Source organism: Hyaena hyaena, unplaced genomic scaffold (assembly GCF_003009895.1).
Source record: "Hyaena hyaena isolate Hyena2069 unplaced genomic scaffold, ASM300989v1 scaffold_766, whole genome shotgun sequence".
NCBI classification, from domain to species: Eukaryota; Metazoa; Chordata; class Mammalia; order Carnivora; family Hyaenidae; genus Hyaena; species Hyaena hyaena.
In genome coordinates, this window is record NW_024081398.1 from 788360 (window position 1) to 806245 (window position 17886).

Below are 17886 nucleotides of genomic sequence, written 5' to 3' on the forward strand. Positions count from 1 at the left end.
CTTTCCATCCACAGTTCTTATAAATGTAACTACTATTTTAGGTATATTTTCCAGGGGAAAAAATAATATATTTGTATCAGCTCGTACACACGTGTTCTATTTTTCACGTCTACCCGGCTGGGCCACTGCTGCTGCTTCTGTCTTCCAACTCACCAGCGTGCTGCCAGCCTCTCTGTGTGGGTCGATTTCATTCATAACGGCTGCATCGTATACCAATGAAGAGATGTACAAAATCTTCATCCACAGTCCCGTACTCATGATCTTTCATGTGCTTTCAGTGTTTGGGTGATTATGAATGACAGTGCTGTAAACATTCTCTTGGACAATTTGCACATACTTTCCTTAAGGTAATTTCCCAGCATTCGAAATGTGAGGTCAAGGATGCGTGTGCGTGTGTGTGTGTGTGTGTGTGTGTTTTAAGCCTAGAATTTATTTTCTCACTCTGGCCATAGGGCAGAACATTTTCATTCGTAGTCAAAGAAGGCTAGTGCCACTTCCTTTTTTCTAATTCACTAAGGCATCCTGCTCTTCGAAAAAGAACTTTCTCAGATGAGCTCCTCGGGGCTGCTGCGGAGGTGCGCTGCTCCAAGATCAAAACCAGCCCTGTTCCTCCTGAGAAAAACCCTCATCTGGCCCCAGCCCAGGGCAGGCCAGGCCTTCATGCTGCTGTGGGTGACAGTGCTGGTCCTGGGTGAGTACAGGTGCCCAGTGTGGGCCCCGGGTGGGACGGGGACAGCCTTTCTCTCCACCCTGGGGCCAGCCCTTTCATGGGGCTCGGACGTTCTCTCCTGCGAGGGGAGATTGTGTTCTTGGGACTCACCACCCAGCTCAGGGGCTTCTCCCTTGGGTCTGAAGGAGTGGAGGGGGCTGGGATAAACCTTCACCCTTACAGAGAAGGAAACCCGTTGACCACACAGTGAAGGAGCTACTTGTTGTTTTTCTGCAATAAATCTTACTTCATGAACTCCAGAAAATGTATTCTGTGTGCTTGTTCCTATTGTCTTATTCAGAGAACTTCCTTTTTTTCTCTGCAAAGGAGATCCATCTATTGCTTGTATGACTGGCCCAGATCCTGGTTCTGGGCCCAGCAGGGCATGGTTTCTAACACGAAGGAGGTCTCCTTCCCCTACACCACAGCAAACCCCAGCAGTGATGGGCAAACAAAGATCACAGGGGAAGGGGACAGCAGGGACCCGGAGGGAAGGCAGTGAGGCTCGGGGGAAACCTGGGGCACAGGACATACTTTCCCCGGGGTTTACTGAAGTGTAATTGGCAAATAAAAACTGTACATATTTAATATGTCAAAGATGATGTTTTGATATCCATATACTATTAACATAATTACCACAACTGAGCTAATTAACATTTCTATCTTTTCACTTCAGCTTTTGTGTGACTATGTGGTAAGAACTCACTGTCAGGATCTACCCTCCCTGCAAATTTCAGGTGTATGTTATTATTAACTATGGTCACCATGGTGGGAATTAGATCTCCAGGATTTATTTATCTCACAAATGAAAGTTTGTTTCCTTGGATCCACATCTCCCCAGTTCCCCTACCAGCTGGGAAATACCATTTTATTCTCTGCTTCTGTGAGTTCAACTTTTTTAGACTCCACACAAAAGTGAGGTCATACAGCTTTCACCTTTCTGTGTGTCTGGCTTATGTCACTTAGCATAGCTTCTTCCAGATTCATCCATGTTGTTATACTGGAAAGATTTCCTTCTTTTTGAGGCTGCATTATAGTCCATTCTATATACACATATATGTCATATTTCCTTTATCATTCATTGGTTGGTAGATATTTGGATTGTTTCCATATCCTGGCTATTGTAAAGAATGTGGCAGTGAACGTGGGGATGAAAACAGGTGTCTCTTCAAGATGCTGGTATCATTTTTGGGGTATCTGGTGGCTCAGTAGGTTAAGCACCCTCTCGCTCTGTCTCTCCCCCACCCTCTCTCTGTCCCTCCCCCACCCTCTCTTTCTTTCTCTCACAAAATAAATAAACTTAAGAGAAAACGGATTTTTAAAAAAGATACTCATATCATTTCCATTGGTTATGTACCCAGGAATGAGATTGCCTGATCGTATGATAGTTTTATTTTTAATTGTTTAAGGGACCTCCATACTGTTTTTGCATAATGGCTTTACCAAGTGTGTTCTCACCAACAGTGAATAAGGGTTTGCTTTTCTCCACTTCCTAACCAGTGCTTGTTATCTTTTGTCTTTATGATAATAATCACTCTGACAGGTGTGATGTGACATGTCATTGTGGTTTTGATTTGCATTTCCCCGATGATGAGGGATGTGGAGCTTCTTTTCAGGTACTTATTGACCATTTGTACATCTTCTATTGAGAATATCGGTTCAGGTCTTTGCCTGGTTTTCCGTGAGGCTGTTTGTTTTCTTGTTGTTGATTTGTTAGAGTGCCTTATACATTGTAGATATTAACTCCTTATCAGATGCATGGCTTACAAATATTTTCTCCCATTCTGTAGATTACCTCGTTGTGAGGTTGATTGTTTCCTTTCCTGTACAAAAGCCTTTTACTTCGATACAATCCCATTTGTCTATTTTGCTTTTGTTCCCTGTGCTTTTGGGGCCATATCCAAAAAATTGTGTCCCAGGCCAATGCCAAGAAGCTTTCTACCTGTGTTTTCTTCTGGCAGTTTCACAGTTTGGGGAACTTCACAGTTGTAAGTCATTAATATACTTTGAGTTTATTTTTGTACAAATAAAAACAGCACATTCTACAAAAGAGACTATTCTTTCCCCATTGTGCGTTCTTAGCACTCTTGTTGAAGGCCAGTCAGCTGTAAATGTGTGGGTTTCTTTCCGGGTCCTCAGTTCTGTTTCATCTCTCTCTATGTCTGCTTTTGTGTCGGTGTAGGATGACTACATCTTTATAATATGGTTTAAGTCAAGAAGGATGATGTCTCCGGTTTTGTTTTTGTTCAGTATTACTTGGATTTTCAGTGTCTTTTGTGGCCCCATATGAATTTTAAAGATCCTTCTTTCTATTTCTGTGAAAAACGCCATTGGAATTTTGACAGGGATTGCATCGAATCCATAGATTGCTTCGATAATGTGGACGTTTTAACATATTAATTGTCCCAAGCCATAAACATAGGATGTCTTTATATTTATTTGTGTTTTCATTCATTTCTTCCAATGTTTTGTAATTTTCAGCATAGAGATTTTTCACTTCCTTGGTTAAATTTATTCCTAAGTATTTTATTCTTGTTGATGCTAATGTAAGTGGGGTTGTTTTCCTCTTTTTTCCAATAGTTTGTTGCTAGCATATGAAAATGTAACTCGTTTCTGTGTATTGCCTGCGTGTCTCACAACTGTACTGAACTGTTTATCAGTTCTAACAGCTTTTTGGTGGAGTCTTGAGGGTTTTCCAAAGATAAGATAATATCACCTGCAAACAGAGACAACTTTACTTCTTCCTTTGTGATTTGGATATATTTTACTTCCTTTTCTTGCCTGATGATTCTGGCTAGGACTTCCAGGACTATATTGAATAAAAATGGCAAGAGTGAGCATTCTTGCTTTTTTCCTTATCTGAAAGGAAAAGCTTTTAGCTTCTCATCATTAACTGTGATGTTACTTGTAAGTTCCTCACATACGACTTTTACTGTGTTGAGATACTTTCCTTGGAGACATAATTTGTCGAGAGTTTTCTTTATGCCACGAAAGCATCTTGAATTTTGTGAAATATTTTTATACATTTATTGAGATGATCCTATGACTTTTTTAAAAAAATTTTAACGTTTGTTTTTGAGAGACAGAGACAGACAGTATGGGAGTGGAGGAGGGGCAGAGAGGGAGGCACAGAATTGGAAGCAGGCACTAGGCTCTGAGCTGTCAGCACAGAGCTCGACAAGGGGCTCAAACTCATGGACAGATCATAACTTGAGCCAAAGTCAGACGCGGGGCTCAAACTCATGGACAGGAGATCATAACCTGAGCCAAAGTCAGGCGTTTAACCGACTAAGCTGCTCAGGCGCCCCCAGATGATCTGATGACTTTTAGCATTCATTCTATTAATGTAGTGTATCACATTTATTGCCTTGCATACATTGGGTCATCCCGGGGATAAATCTCACCTGACTCTTAATATACTGTTGAAATCTGTTTGCTAGCTTTCCATTTTAGAATTGTTTTAAACTTACATGTATCAGAGATCATGGCCTGTAATTTTGTTTTCTTATAGATTGCTTGTTTGGCTGGCCTCACAAAGTGTATTTGCAAGTATGTTCTCTCCTCTCCATTTTTTTGGAAGACTTTGAAATGGTTTGGAGTTAATTGTTTAAATGTTTAGTAGAACTCACCAGTAAAGTCATCTGATTTCTTCATGGGAAGGGGGGGGTTGATTAACCATTAAATCTCCTTACTTGTTATCGGTCAGTTCGGATTTTCTATTTCTTCATGATCCATCCAGTCTTGGTAGGTTGCATGTTTCTAGAACTTTATTGATTTCTTCTAAGTTATTCAGTTTGTTGGTGTATGCTATTCATAGTAGTCTTTAATATTTCTGTGGTATCACCTGGAATGACTCCTCTTATTTCTGATTTTAGTTGAGTCTTCTCTCTTTTTTTTCTATGTCTACTTAAAGATTTGTCTATTTAGCTTATTTTTTTAAAACATAGTTCTAAGTTTTGTTGTTCTTGTCTATTGTTTTTTATCTTCTATTTATTTTTTCTCTAATTTTTATTATTTCCTTTCTTCAGCCAAATTTGGGCTTCTTGAGGTGTAACGTTACAGGGAATTTTGCTTAATTTGGGGGCTTTATCTTTTTCTTACTGTAGGCATTTATCACTATTAACTTCTCTCTTAGAACTGCTTTGCTATATCCCATAGTAAGTGTATATATTAGGTACACACACTCTTGGTCTAGAATATTATACAAGTCTGCCATTTCCTTATTGATTTTCTGTCTGAATAATCTACGCATTGTTGAAAATGGGGTATTAAAGCCCCTACTACTATTGTATTGTTACCTATTTCTTATTTCAGTTCTGTTATTTGTCTTGTACATTTAGGTGCTTTCATATGGGGTGCATGTATATTTATGATTGTATAACCCCCTGGGGAATTCCACTTTTTCACTGTATAGTAACTTTGTCTCTTGTTACAATTTTTTACTTAAAGCCTATTTTGTCTGATAAAAGTAGAGTCGCTCCTGTTCTCTTTCAGTTACCATTTGCATGGACTATAGTTTCCATCCTTTCACTTTGAGCTTATGTGTGCCCCTAAATGTAAAATGTATCTTATAGGCACCATATAGTTGGATTTTTTTAATTCACTCAGCTATTGGAAAGTTCAGTCCTTTTACATTAAAAGCAGTTATTGATAGCTAAGGACTTACTATTGCCATTTTGTTCATTGTTTTCCAACTATTTTTTTAGTTTCTTTTTTTCTTTCTTCCTCTCCCATTGTCTTCCTCTGTGATTTGATGATTTTTCGTAGTGGTATGCTTTAACTTCTCTCTTTTTATCTTTCATGGATCTACTATAGTGTGTGTGTGTGTGTGTGATTTCCATGAGGCTTATATAAAACATCTTGTAGTTATAACAGTCCATTAAGCTAAGAAATTTATTTCTATCATATATAAAACCTACCTTTTTCTTCTCCCTGCCCACATTTAGTTATTAATGTCACAATCTCCTTATTTTTATATTCTGTATACATTAACAAATGATTGTAGCTATTGTTATTTTAATACTTTTGTCTTTTTAAACTTATACTACAGTTAAAAATGATTATATTTCACCACACAGTATGCTATTGTCTGAATATATGTGCCCCCAAATATTCATATGTTAAAATTCTGACTTGCCAGGTGGTAGTATTAGGAGATGATGAGGTCTTGGGAGGTGATTAAGTCTTTAGGGCTCTGTGGGGCAATGAGATTAGTACCCTTATTAAAGAGGCCATAGAGAGAGCTCTCTCACCCTTCTGCTGTTACATGAGAAGATGGCTGTTGATGATGAAGCAGGTCCTCACCAGAGATGAATCTGCTGGTGTCTTAACTAACATTGCCCTTTCCAGCCTCCAGAACTGTGAGAAAGAAATTTCTCTTGTTTATAAGTCATCCACGATGGTATTTTCATCATAGCAGACTGAATGGACTAGGGCACCACATTTAGAGATTCTGAATTGGACTATATATTTACCTTCACCAGAGAGTTTTATACTTCTGTGTGTTTTGATATTCCTAATTAGTGTCCTGGCTTTTGTGCCCATGAGGAACTCTTTTGCTTTTCTTACAAGGCAGGTCTAGTGGTGATTAATTCCCCAAGCTTTTGTCTCAAAAAGTCCTTTTTAAAAACGTTATTTATTTACTTTTGAGAGAGAGAAAAAGCATGAGCAGGGGAGGGGCAGAGAGAGAAAGGGAGACAGAGAATCCCAAGCAGGCTCTACGCTGTCAGTACAGAGCCCAACGTGGGACTCAAACTCACAAACTACAAGATCATGACCTGAGCTGAAGTCAGGTGCTTAACCAGCTGAGCCACCCAGGAGCCCCTGTCTTAGAAAGTCTTTAACTCCCTTTCATTTTGCAGGGTATGGTATTTTGACTGGCAGAGCTTTTTTTTTTTTTTTTTCCTTTCAGTGTTTTGACTATACGACCCCATTCTACCTTGGCCTACAATATTGCTAAAGAAATTAACTATAAATCTTATGGGGGTTTCTTTGTATGAGGCTCCTTGATGAATCATTTTTCTCTTACTGATTTCAAAACTCTCCTTGTCTTTGACTTTGAGAATTCGAGTATAACATGCCTTGGTTTAGTTAGACCTTCTGTTCAGCCTATTTGGGGTTATTTGGGAACCATGAATCTGGATATAGATTTTTCTCCCCACATTTGGGAGGTTTTCAGTCCTTATGTCTTTAAATAATCTTTCTGTTCTTATTCTCAGCTCCTTCTGGGACTTTACTAATATGTATATGGATTCACTTATTGTTTTCCCATAAGTCATCCAAGCTTTTTTTGCTCTTTTTCATTTTTTCTTTTTCTTCTAACTGGGTAATTTCAAATGGGCTGTCTTCAAGTTTTGCTCATCCTTTCTCCTGAATGATCAATTATGCTGTCGTAGGTCTCTATTGAATTTTTTTGGTTCAGTCATTGTATTCTTTATGCCAAGACTTCTGTTTGATTCTTTACATGTTTTCTATTTATTTGTTAAACTTCTCATTTTGTTTGTGTATTATTTTCCCGATTTCATTTAGCTGTGTCCTCTTAGAGCTCACCGAGCTTCCTTAAGACTATTATTTTGACTTCTGTGTCAAGTAGTTCATGGGTCTCCTTTCCTTTAGGATCAGTTGCTGGAGCTTTATTAGTTTCCATTGATGCTGCCATATTTGCCTGACTTTTCATGATCAGTGTAACTCTGCATTGGTGTCTGTCTACTTAGAAGAGCTGTTACCTTCACAAACTGGCTTTGGCAGGTAAATACCTTCTGCTGATTCCCTGGAATTATAAGGCTGCCTCCAAGTTCATGGTTGAACAGAGCTGGAGCTGGGTCTCATGGATGTTGCTGGGTCTGCAGTTGGGTCCACAGTTGGCAAGCCCATTGCCAGCGGCATGAATGGATCTGATTTATGCTGGGTCCTCGAGTATTCTCCCACTGAGTTGTTAGGCTCATTCCTAGATGGCCAAGACTACCTCTAGACTCCAGTAGAATGGCAATGGAGCTGGGGTCACAAGATTACTTCAGCAACAAGAGTTGGGTCTGAGATCAGTGGGCCATGCGACCAGGGCATAGAAGGGGATGGTTCCTCTTGAGTCTCTTGGGAGTAGGATCTATAGGAAAGACCATGAACAAACGAGACTTGATTGAGTCCACAGAAAGATGAGGCAGCTCTAGCTCTGCAGGTGGGCTTGCAGTCAGTGAGTCTTCTACCAGGGCATGTGCTTGCCTTTTCAAAGTGATCCTCTTTGGTCTTGGGCTCCAATGGTTTTGTGCAATCTCCTATCCAGGTCCCAAAACTTTTATCTATGGATGGTTGCCAAAGATTTCTGTGGGGGACACAGGTTGGAGAATTCCTATTCCATCATCTTACTCGTGTCATTTCTAGTACATGACACTCTAATTGCATCTGTGGGTGTGTTTCAGTTTCTATCAATTTACACATATAAATGGGTTTGTTTTTACCAACGTTGAAAATATTCAAATAAAATATTTATTCATTTAACAAAAATTTTAGTAACACACACAGCACTGGCCTAGGTGCTAAGAATGATGGGAAAGCATGGGAGGTGACATTTCTGTGCTCAGGAAGCTCGTGATATATAAGAGCCTTCAGGGGCATCTGGCTGGCCTAGTCAGTTAAACATCTGACTCTTGATTTCGGCCTCATGGTTCAGTAGTTCAGGCCCTATATCAGGCTCTGTGCTTACAGCACAGAACCTGCTTGGGATTCTCTCTCTCCCTCTCCTTCCCCTCTCCCACTCCTGCACTCTCAAAATAAATAAACTTTAAATAAATAAATGGCCTCCAGCAAATCCAGTGTACAAGAAACAATCACCTAACGAGATCCCAGGTAAATAAATGTCCAAAGTTACCAATGGTGGTGCAGACAGTACACTGTAAGCCAAGGAACTGGTGATGCCTCCAGGAGACAGAGGGACAGCAGGAGCCAGAGAAGGTGGAGGTGCGGTGGGGCCCAACGTCAGGGAAAAGACCCCATAGTTGGAAGCTGCATGAAACTCTCCAGAAATAGGAAGCACATCCCAGTGTTGTGCCAACACACAGGGACAGGATAGGGTGATGGCCTGGAGCACATGCTCTGGGGTCAAATAGGATGTGTTCAGACAAATAGCCCAAAACTCCATTCTGCTGCCTACTGGCTACTTAAACCAGTCCACAGCCTGTAAAATAGGGATAATCATAGAACTTGCTTGATAGAGATATTGACAAGATTACCTATTATAATACATGTAAACATCTACCACATAGAATATACTCAGAAAAGTTTTCGCTACATTTAAAACAATACAAAGTGCATGGTGACCAAGATATTTGGGTAATGGAAAATAATCCTTTGTTCTCCATAAGACATGTAGGCCTGGATTACTTCTCTCCATCAGGCTCATGTGGGGAGGGGACAGTATTTCTCTTGCTCACTGCTGGGTCTCCTTTGTCCCCTCATCCAGTCCCTGGCACACAGTCGGGATTTAAAACTTGCTGTTGAATAAACAAACTGTCCCTGACCTGGAATGTTTAACAAGTCTATAAACTTGCTAACTTTGCCTCCTCTGTCGTCCTGTTGCCCATTTGTCAAACCTATATCTCCTATCTCTATTCACTGACTTAGTTCCTTAATTCGTTACCCAATAAATAAATATTCAATATTTATGGAATATGTCTTAAATGCCAGGCACTGTTATAGGTCCGGGGGGCATATAATGTATATAAAAACCCTCTGCTCCCACAGAACTATTCTAGTGAAGGGAAAGTAAACAAGCAAATAATTTTGGATAAACACTCTGAAGAAAATTAAACATCATTATCTCTTGCCCCGCCTTCTAATCAGCCTCTCTGCTTCACATTCGGTCTCACTGACGTCTGCCCATTGTCCTAACGCTCCATCTAAGTTACAAATTCCAACCTCGTCTTCTCCTACTTGAAGCCTTTCCATGACTCCTTGTTTATAATGGTAACACCGTAGCTTTTAGAATAAAACCATAACGACTTACCACCCATGATGTGAGCCTTGCCTGCCTCTCTAACCTGATTCCTCCTCACTCCCTTCCTTCCAAAACTCCATCTCAGCCCTGAACACCAGTGCTATTTCTTCACTTCTGTGCCCTTTCTGCCTTTATTACCTTCTCCATCATCTCTTGCCAGGTATAGACACCTTTGCCTGGCTGACTCCTATGTTTTCATTCAGTTTTCTCAAGAATCACTCTCTCAGGTACCTGTCACAGCCTACCCCCCCCACCCACTTACACCCCCCCCACCCACTTACACCCCCCCCCACATACTGGCAGAGGTAGTTCTTCCACCCTCAAGATGCCTCATGTGTATTCCTACTATTGCACTTACATTCTGTACTATATTATTTTGCTTCACGCTTCTGCTCCCCACACCCATCAACTTCTTGCCAGCAAGTACCATTTTCTTGTTCACTTTAGAAGTCCAAGCAGAATGATGAGTAGACAGACATTTGACAAACGTCTATTAAGTTTTTTTAAATGAATTTCTATTGAAAGAAATAAGAAATAGAGAGAAGACAACAGGCTTTACTTTTGAAAAACCAAAGAATCCTTGCTCTGTGTTCCTCTCTGGCTAACTTATTTGTTTATTTTGCAGCTCCTGTCAGTGCACAGTCTGGTAAGTTCTCCTTTTTTTTTGCTCTTCAGTGTCCCTGGATAAGAGTGCCTCCCTAAAAACTATGAGGTGTCTGCAATGGCTGTCTGAGGATCTCTAGTATCTCCTGTTCTTGCTGAGGCCAGAAGGGATGCGAAAGTGTTATGTGGTCTATTGGAGAACGGCCACACGGCTACCCTCTGACTCTTCCTGGAAGAACTAAGAAAAGCACAAGCACCTTTGGGCCTTTGGCAGACCCTGAGCTTACCCTCATTGCAGATGGACCCCACTTGACCATATAAGATGTCCTCAACTCCATGGCAAACGTGCAGGACTTGGGGTAAGGTTTTCTCCAATCAACAGGCTAGAAACACTTCTCTGAAAACACTGCACCGTGAAGACGCCAGCAGGAATATTACATTCTCTACACATTTAGAAGTAAAATCCTCCAGGAAATGTGTGCAGAAGAACATCCAACAACTGCACCCTCAAAAGGAAGAAATGAACCCGAAAAAATGGATTTGGGAGAGAAATAGTCTCTGTATCACACATTTTCTTAGTTCTGACTCTCATCTGCATTGTCTTGGGTCAGAGAATGTCCTGAATATTTGAGGATCCACGAATGGCAAGGAAGATCTGTCTCCTTGCCCAAAATCTACTGAAAGCTACCCCGGGATTTCATCCTTGCCTGGCTCACTCCTGGATTCCAGCAAATGACCTGTCCTTTCCTTGCTCTGCCACAATTAGCTATGACAAGAGTTTCTGGGCATCTGAATCAGCGTCCGTGAAATGAAGGTGTTAGACAAGTTAATCTCTCAAGCTTTACTCTGTGCCAAAACCTTCAGAAAGTATGATTTATCCTGTTAGAGAAAGTGCAAACCTGTGACGTGCACAGCTCCCTGGAAGGTCTCAATGAGTCGGTGAATGTGATGAGGTAGCGGGGCAGGGGCGGCCTGCCAACTGGCCACTTCTCCCATTGACATTTGGCAGTGAAGCCTGCTGCTTACTTGTCTGCTTGAGATAACTTCTCTCATTGCCATCCCCTGGGGGCTCCAGGAAACAGACAGCTGTGAGCAATCACTGACCTCTGACCTTCCCAGGGGCCTTTCCCAGGGATCCCCCAGGCTGGGGCTCACATCTGTCCCACACAGATGACCGTGGCAGGGACCACAGGTGTCTCCATCTCAGGCTCTGTCTCTTCCTTCCTCAGAAGCTGCATCCAAACCCGTGATCTCCCTCCACCCTCCATGGACCGTCGTCTTCAAAGGAGAGACTGTGACTCTGACATGCAATGTGTTTCACTTTCACGCACCAGAAAAAAGAAGACGGTTCCTTTGGTACCTCGGGGAGAGAAAACTACATGAAACCTCAGGAAACAGCCTGGAGGTCCGTGACTCTGGACAGTACAGATGCCAGACCCAGGACTCGCTCCCAAGTGACCACGTGAGCTTGACCTTTTCTTCAGGTGAGAAAAAAAGTGAAGAAAATAAAAACCTTAGAAACCATACAGTTGCCCAGAACCTGCCCTATATTTACTGAGTCATAATCCATACAGATAAGATCCCAAGATTTGTTGCTCAGGTCAAAGAAAATTGGAGAAGCAATTGATTTAAATGATTTCTGAATCTGTGTAATTTTTAAAAATTTTCTTAGTGTTTCATTTTTTATTTTTGGGAAAGAGACAGAGCACAAGCAGGGGAGGGGCAGAGAGAGGGAGACACAGAATCCAAAACAGACTCCAGGCTCTGAGCTGTCAGCACAGACAGGGGGGCTCAAACTCAGGAACCGTGAGCTCCTGACCTGAGCTGAAGTTGGACACTCAGCTGACTGAGCCACCCAAGCGCCCCATATGTGTAGTTTCAAACTTATAAAATTTTTTTGGAATAATAAGCAGCATGAGGATTTTTCAGATGGACAGGCAGACAGACAGACAGAGGTACAGCTGACTCATGAACGCCATGGGGTTGAACTGCACGGGTCCACTTCCATGCAGACTTTCAGGACACGACTGTAAATGTGTTTTTCTTCCTTATGATTTTCCTAATAACATTGCCCTCCAGTTTACCTCGTTATAACAATACAGTCTATAATACAGAGAACATACAAAATACGTGTTAGTTAATGTTATGAAATGTGTGATACTCAGATTTTCCACTGCGTGGAGGGCCGGTGCCCCGCCCCCATGGTGTGCACGGGGGTATTGTATACAGACAGCAAGAGAGAAAGACGAAACATTTCTCTTTTTTTCTGTGTCCTAATGCCACCAGTTTTTTATGTAAAGAAATTCTGATTTATTTTGATGTAGTCTCCTTCTTAATTAAAAAGAAGAGAGAGAATCCCAAGCAGGCTCTGCACTGCCAGCACAGAGCCAGACGCAGGCCCCGATCTCACCAATTGTGAGATCATGACCCAAGTGAGATCAAGAGTCAGATGCTTAACTGACTGAGCCACCCAGGCACCCCAGAAAAAGTAGTAAGTAAAGCCACCTGTTTTGAATTCGAAGCAGGTTATGATGTTCTTTGATTCCATCAACAAGGAACCAGTGTAGTAACAAGGAGAAAATAAGATGCTTGACCTCTCCAAGCTGGCAACTCCCCCCTTAAGAAATTTACCTACTGGAGGGGTGCCTGGAGGGCTCAGTTGGTTAAGCGACTGACTTCAGTTGAGGTCATGATCTCATAGTTTGTAGGTTTGAGCCCCATGTCGGGCTCTGTGCTGATAGCTCAGAGCCTAGCCTGTTCAGATTCTGTGTCTCTGTCTCCTTTTTCCCCCCTCCCCTCACTTGCCCCAAACTGAAGGATGCTGAATGGTCAAGAAAAGAAAACTCATTAAGTAAATTACATGGCATCGCATTGAAGGGAAACTTTGCAGCCATTAGAAGGCAGGTTTGGCAGCGAGACTGATGGCCTAGAAAAGTATTTGTAGTAGAGGAGGTCAAAGAGCAAGTTTCAGATACACAAGCATTACTGCAGTTTCATAAAGAGAACGCAGTGCACACAGACTCTCGCAGACGCACACGTGGAAAAGAGCCCCTGAAACGTGCACACCCACATCTAGGCGGCAACATGAGAAGGGAATGTATCTACATTTCTGCTCTCCAAGTCTTCTCAGGACATATGTGTTTACTCTAAAATCAGAAGAAAACGGGGTTATAATGACCTTGTACATTGTTTCCCCCCATCCTCATCCTAGAAAATCTGTTTGGAGGACTAACGAAAAGAAGGAACCAAATGACAAGGCTTGTGTTGTCTTGCAGCGAACCTGATCCTGCAGGGCCCCCCTTACGTGTTTGAAGGCGACTCTGTGGTTCTGAGATGCCGAGCAAATGCAGAACTAGCACTAAATGCCACAACACTCTACAGACGTGGCGAGGTCCTGAGGCTCTCTACTGAGAGCTCTCACTTCCACATTAAAGACGCAGGACTCAAAGATAACGGAGACTACCATTGTTCTGGATTTAAGAATGATTATTCTTACTCTTCAAACACAATCAATATCCAAGTCCAAGGTAAAGCCTTCACTATTTGTGAGATGGGTTTATTGAAAGGAAGGTCCCTGAGGCAGTGGATGGTGACAAGGGTGGGCTGGAAGGCCCCATGCCCCAGGGCTCTCTCCTGCAAGAATCAGAGGAAGATGCAAGAGTGCTTTGGGCTGAAGGGTGTTGGGGAGGCAAAGTGGCATCTCCCTCTGCCCACATTTCACCCCCTCTGCTGCTGCCAACGGGCTGTGTTTCTCTCTGGAGCAGCCCAGGCCTCACTGCTCTTGGGGACCATTGTGATCCTTCTCTAGAACTGTTTCCACGTCCCGTGCTGACAGCCAGGCCCTCCTGGTCCATCATTGGGAAGTCAGTGACCCTGACCTGTGAGACCCAGCTACCTCCACAGAGGTCAGACGTCAAGCTCTGGTTCTACTTCTTCCAAGATGGCCAGAAGCTGGAGGTCAGCTTGAAAAACTTCCTGAAAACCTCAACCACCACCATGAGGGGCCAAAAGCCACAGTATTACTGGTGCGAGGCCCGCAGAGGGTCTTCCGGTGTCTGCAAACAGAGCCAGAAAGTGCAGCTACACGTGCCGAGTGAGTGTCCATGCGTTCTGATCTGCCAGGGTTTGGGAGCAGGGAAGAACCAGGCAGAGCTGCATGTCAGGCTTGACTGTCTTGTTGATCAAGAGCCCAGAGACTCTTGCTTCGAACCTTGCACTGCTGCCCAACCAACCTCTCGTCTTACCTGCTTCCTGCCTCCCCGCCAAGCCCAGGTCCCCTGCACGGTCTGCTCCAGCTGCCTCACCTAAACACCACCGGCTGCACAGTGTGCACACAGAGATGTATTCTCTCACAGCCCTGGGGGCTACAAGTCCAAGATCAAGGTGCAGTACGTTGGTGTCTGAACAGAGCACTTTCTGTCCTGCAGCCAGCCAGCTTCTCACCAAATCCTTAGTGGGCCTCTTTCTTCTGCTGTCACAAGGGCCACAGTCTTACCTGAATAGGGCCCCACCTATAGCCTCCTTCACCCTGAATTACCTCCTCAAAGGCCCTTTCTATAAATACAGCCACATTGGGGGTTAGGGCTTCAACACAGTCATTTTGGAGGAACACGTTTCAGCCAGTAACACCATCCTGATGTCTCTGCTGGCTTCCAGATCTGCGAACAAACGTCTGTCTCTGTCTCTCGTGGGCCTCGTGCTCTGCCCAGCTGGGGACTGTCACACCCCTCAGTGTGTCTGCAGCATCCCTCCCTCCCTCCTTCCCTCTCCCTCCACTGTTTGTCTCCATCTCTCTCCCAGGGATATGGTGGTATCTGTTTCCCAATCACCGGTTCATTTCTGACAATAACCAACATGGCCATCCTTGTTGGATGCAGAGATGGGTAATAACATCAGAGCCACTCCAGAGATGTAGCTGGGGGTGAGGAGGAGCCCCGAATCCACCACTCCTTGACCAGTGCACTCAAGGCCCTTAGGGAAGTCATAGCTGCCTAATCCAGCCGCACCGAAGGAGGCTCTTCCTTCAGCGCTGGGCCGGTACTCAGCAGGCAGACCCCGGTACCGGCCTCTGGAAACACACAGGCCTCCCATCCTCTTCCTGACCTCGTTCTCTCCCCGGGAAACAGAGGGGTCAGGGTGGATGCGGGGAGAGTGCAGGGACAGAGGGGACCCTGGAAGAGTGTGTGAATCTGGAAGGGAAAGGATGACGGGCGGTGTGCTGAGTCCACCCCCAGGGAGTGGAGAAGCAGAGAACAGGGACTGAGAGGACCAGCCCAGGGCCTGGGCAGGTGGGCGCAGCTGATCCAGGGTCACAGGAACAGGAAGGGCAATACGAGGGACTTCTTCCACCAGAGCATCATTTACAAGGGGGAGGGGGGAGGGGGGAGAAGGGGCAGCGTGGAGGGCAGAGGCTGAACCCCGGCCAGCACCGGAAATGCGCAAGCGGCGGGCACCCGCTGACTCATGATTCTTTCCCTCAGTCCCCGTGTCTCGTCCTATCCTCACCCTCAGCCCCCCTGGGGCCACCGTTCCTGAGGGACATACGGTGACGCTTTCCTGCAAAGCCGAGAGAGGCTCTTTCCCAATCTTGTACCAGTTCCTTCGTGAGGAAGTCGTCATCGGGAAGATGGAGGCCACTCAGGGCACGAAGTCCTTCATGTCTCTGAAGGCAAAGCATTCTGGAAACTACTACTGCACCGCGGACAACGGCCTGGGTCCCCAGCGCAGCCCACCCGTGTACCTCACTGTCATCGGTAAGCCCTGGGCTGGCGGCCCCCCATCCCACCCCAGCCCTCCAGTCGCATGTTCCTGCCTCTAAGGCCCCCCGATGTCCCCGGGGACAGCCGCCTGCCTCTGTGCGCCTGGTCGCAGGCGCAGTGCAGGCCCCTCAGAGCCCGGGCCGAATGCACACAGCCTCCCTCCCGGCCCCACCTGAGGAGCCAGGTGCTTTCTCGCGCTCACCCCTCGTCCTGTGAGTCCCCGTTCACGCACGTGCTCTCAGCAACTGCAGATCCAGACCCCGGGGCCCAGACGTGACATCAGTTATTGATCATGGCCCATCCTGATCACTTGGCCCTTGAACATCACATACGGAACACAGTGGGGTACGGTACCGACCACCAACGGTACTCAGCCCACAGCGCGATCAGCGTCTCCTCCGCGGGCGCCTGGGGGCAGGGGTGCATAGGGAGCAGGGGTGCGGGGGGAGGGGGACACAGATGACCCCACTCGCCTGCTAGCCTTAAAGCCCACAAGGTGACAAAGGCGGGTGTCTAAGAGGTTATGCGCTTTCCGTGGAGCCTCGACGCAGAACCAGGTCCGGACGGACTGCGGGGGTGGGTGTGCTCATGCGCAGTCCAGTCCCGGCGCAGGCCGGCGCAGCCTCAGTTTCCTCTTCTGTAGAAAACACACAGCCAGGCTGGAGACCAGCCAGCGTCCAGCTGCTCCCGCAGCTCCTGCGCAGAAGGCCGTAAGGAACGGGGCCAGGGAGCCCTGACGGAGGCACCGGACCAAGGGGAGAGAGACACCGCGCTCCGAACACACAGAGGCCGGAGGAAATCGGGAAGTGACGTCACCACGGGCGCCCTCCGCGGCGGAAGTGTCTACGTGGCTGCGCATGCGCTCACCTAACGAAGAAGAGCGTAAGCTGTGGTCGCAATGAGCTCCGCCCACGGAGGCCTGGGATTAGCTCGGCCAGGCCTTGCGCACGGCGCTGGGGGCGACCAGCGGGTGTGGACCGGCAAGCCCTGGGCCGAGGTCAACGCGTACCTGCAGGCCGTGGGGGCAGAGAGGCACCCCGATCCGTGCTGCCCGAGACAGGACTCCAGCAGAGCTCACGGGGGAGCCGAGGGCCGGGCTGGCGGCCGCATCCCAGGGAGACAGAGGGAGGGCTGGGAGAGACTGTGATCCGGGCGGAGGCAGGCGCCGAGGGACTGGGCAGCGGGAACCACGGTCCAGGACTGGGGGGAGGCCGGCCCTGCAGACTGCAGCGAGCGTGGAAGGACAGAGGGGCAGACGACGGGGGGGCAGGAAGCCTCAGACCCATGCTGAGGGCGTGGGCTTTATTCTAAAGGGAGCTCTGGGGTCCGTGACCGAGATTCTCACCGGAGAGATCACCCGGGCTTCGGGGTCACAAATGGATGGTAGCAGAGAGAAGAACCCACCCTGGGAACAGCCAGGAGCACAGCAGAGGCTCCAGACAAGAGACCGGTCAGACAGGACCTCGGGCCAGTGCCGCGGAAGGGGGAGGACCCTGAGCGCGGAGGCTGGTGGGAGGAGGTGCCGTGACTTAGAAACCACAAAAACCAAGGGAACAACGTATTTGAAGCAGAAGATGTGGTCACTTCAGACCAAGCAGAGCTGCGAGCTGATGAGAAAGAACTGAGTCACCTCCCCTGGGTTCAGCCCCAAAGCGCTGAATGCAAAAGCAAAAGAAGCAAAGGAGAAGGGAGTATGGGTGTGACTGCTGGCGTGCTTACTAGCTGTGCAGCTGCCCTGCTTTGGCCTCGGTTTCCTCTTCTGTAAAAGAGGGGCAGTTATAGTACCTGCCTCATAGGCTTGTTTGAGAATTAGTGCCTGCTTGCAT

General features: G+C 45.9%; 2 protein-coding genes across 4 annotated transcripts in view; one reads left to right on the forward strand and one right to left on the reverse strand.

Moving 5' to 3' along the window:
• The first annotated feature begins 530 nt into the window (after positions 1-530).
• Positions 531-17886, forward strand: part of FCRL5 (Fc receptor like 5) — a 37104-nt gene continuing 19748 nt past the window's right edge. The window contains exons 1-6 of one of the 3 annotated variants that reach the window (XM_039218500.1): positions 531-691; positions 10324-10344; positions 11531-11785; positions 13577-13828; positions 14110-14394; positions 15782-16054. In XM_039218500.1, the coding sequence (XP_039074431.1) occupies positions 550-691; positions 10324-10344; positions 11531-11785; positions 13577-13828; positions 14110-14394; positions 15782-16054 (1228 nt within the window). In that variant the 5' untranslated portion in view covers positions 531-549. The remainder of the gene's footprint in view (positions 692-10323; positions 10345-11530; positions 11786-13576; positions 13829-14109; positions 14395-15781; positions 16055-17886) is intronic. The other 2 variants (XM_039218502.1, XM_039218501.1) reach the window with 2 other exon arrangements.
• Positions 16556-17355, reverse strand: LOC120221231 (vegetative cell wall protein gp1-like). Its single transcript, XM_039218503.1, has 2 exons — positions 17070-17355; positions 16556-16697 (listed from the first exon to the last, which is right to left on the reverse strand). The coding sequence occupies exons 1-2, from the start codon at positions 17344-17346 to the stop codon at positions 16582-16584; spliced, it is 393 nt and encodes a 130-aa protein (XP_039074434.1). The 5' UTR covers positions 17347-17355; the 3' UTR covers positions 16556-16581.

Bases quoted from the DNA above. Each gene is read 5' to 3' on its own strand.
- LOC120221231 (XM_039218503.1), bottom strand. From the start codon at position 17,346: ATGGGTCTGAGGCTTCCTGCCCCCCCGTCGTCTGCCCCTCTGTCCTTC. The intron at 16,698-17,069 runs GTACGCGTTGAC...TGTTTTCTACAG, and splicing joins TCTGCCCCCACGGCCTGCAG to AAGAGGAAACTGAGGCTGCG.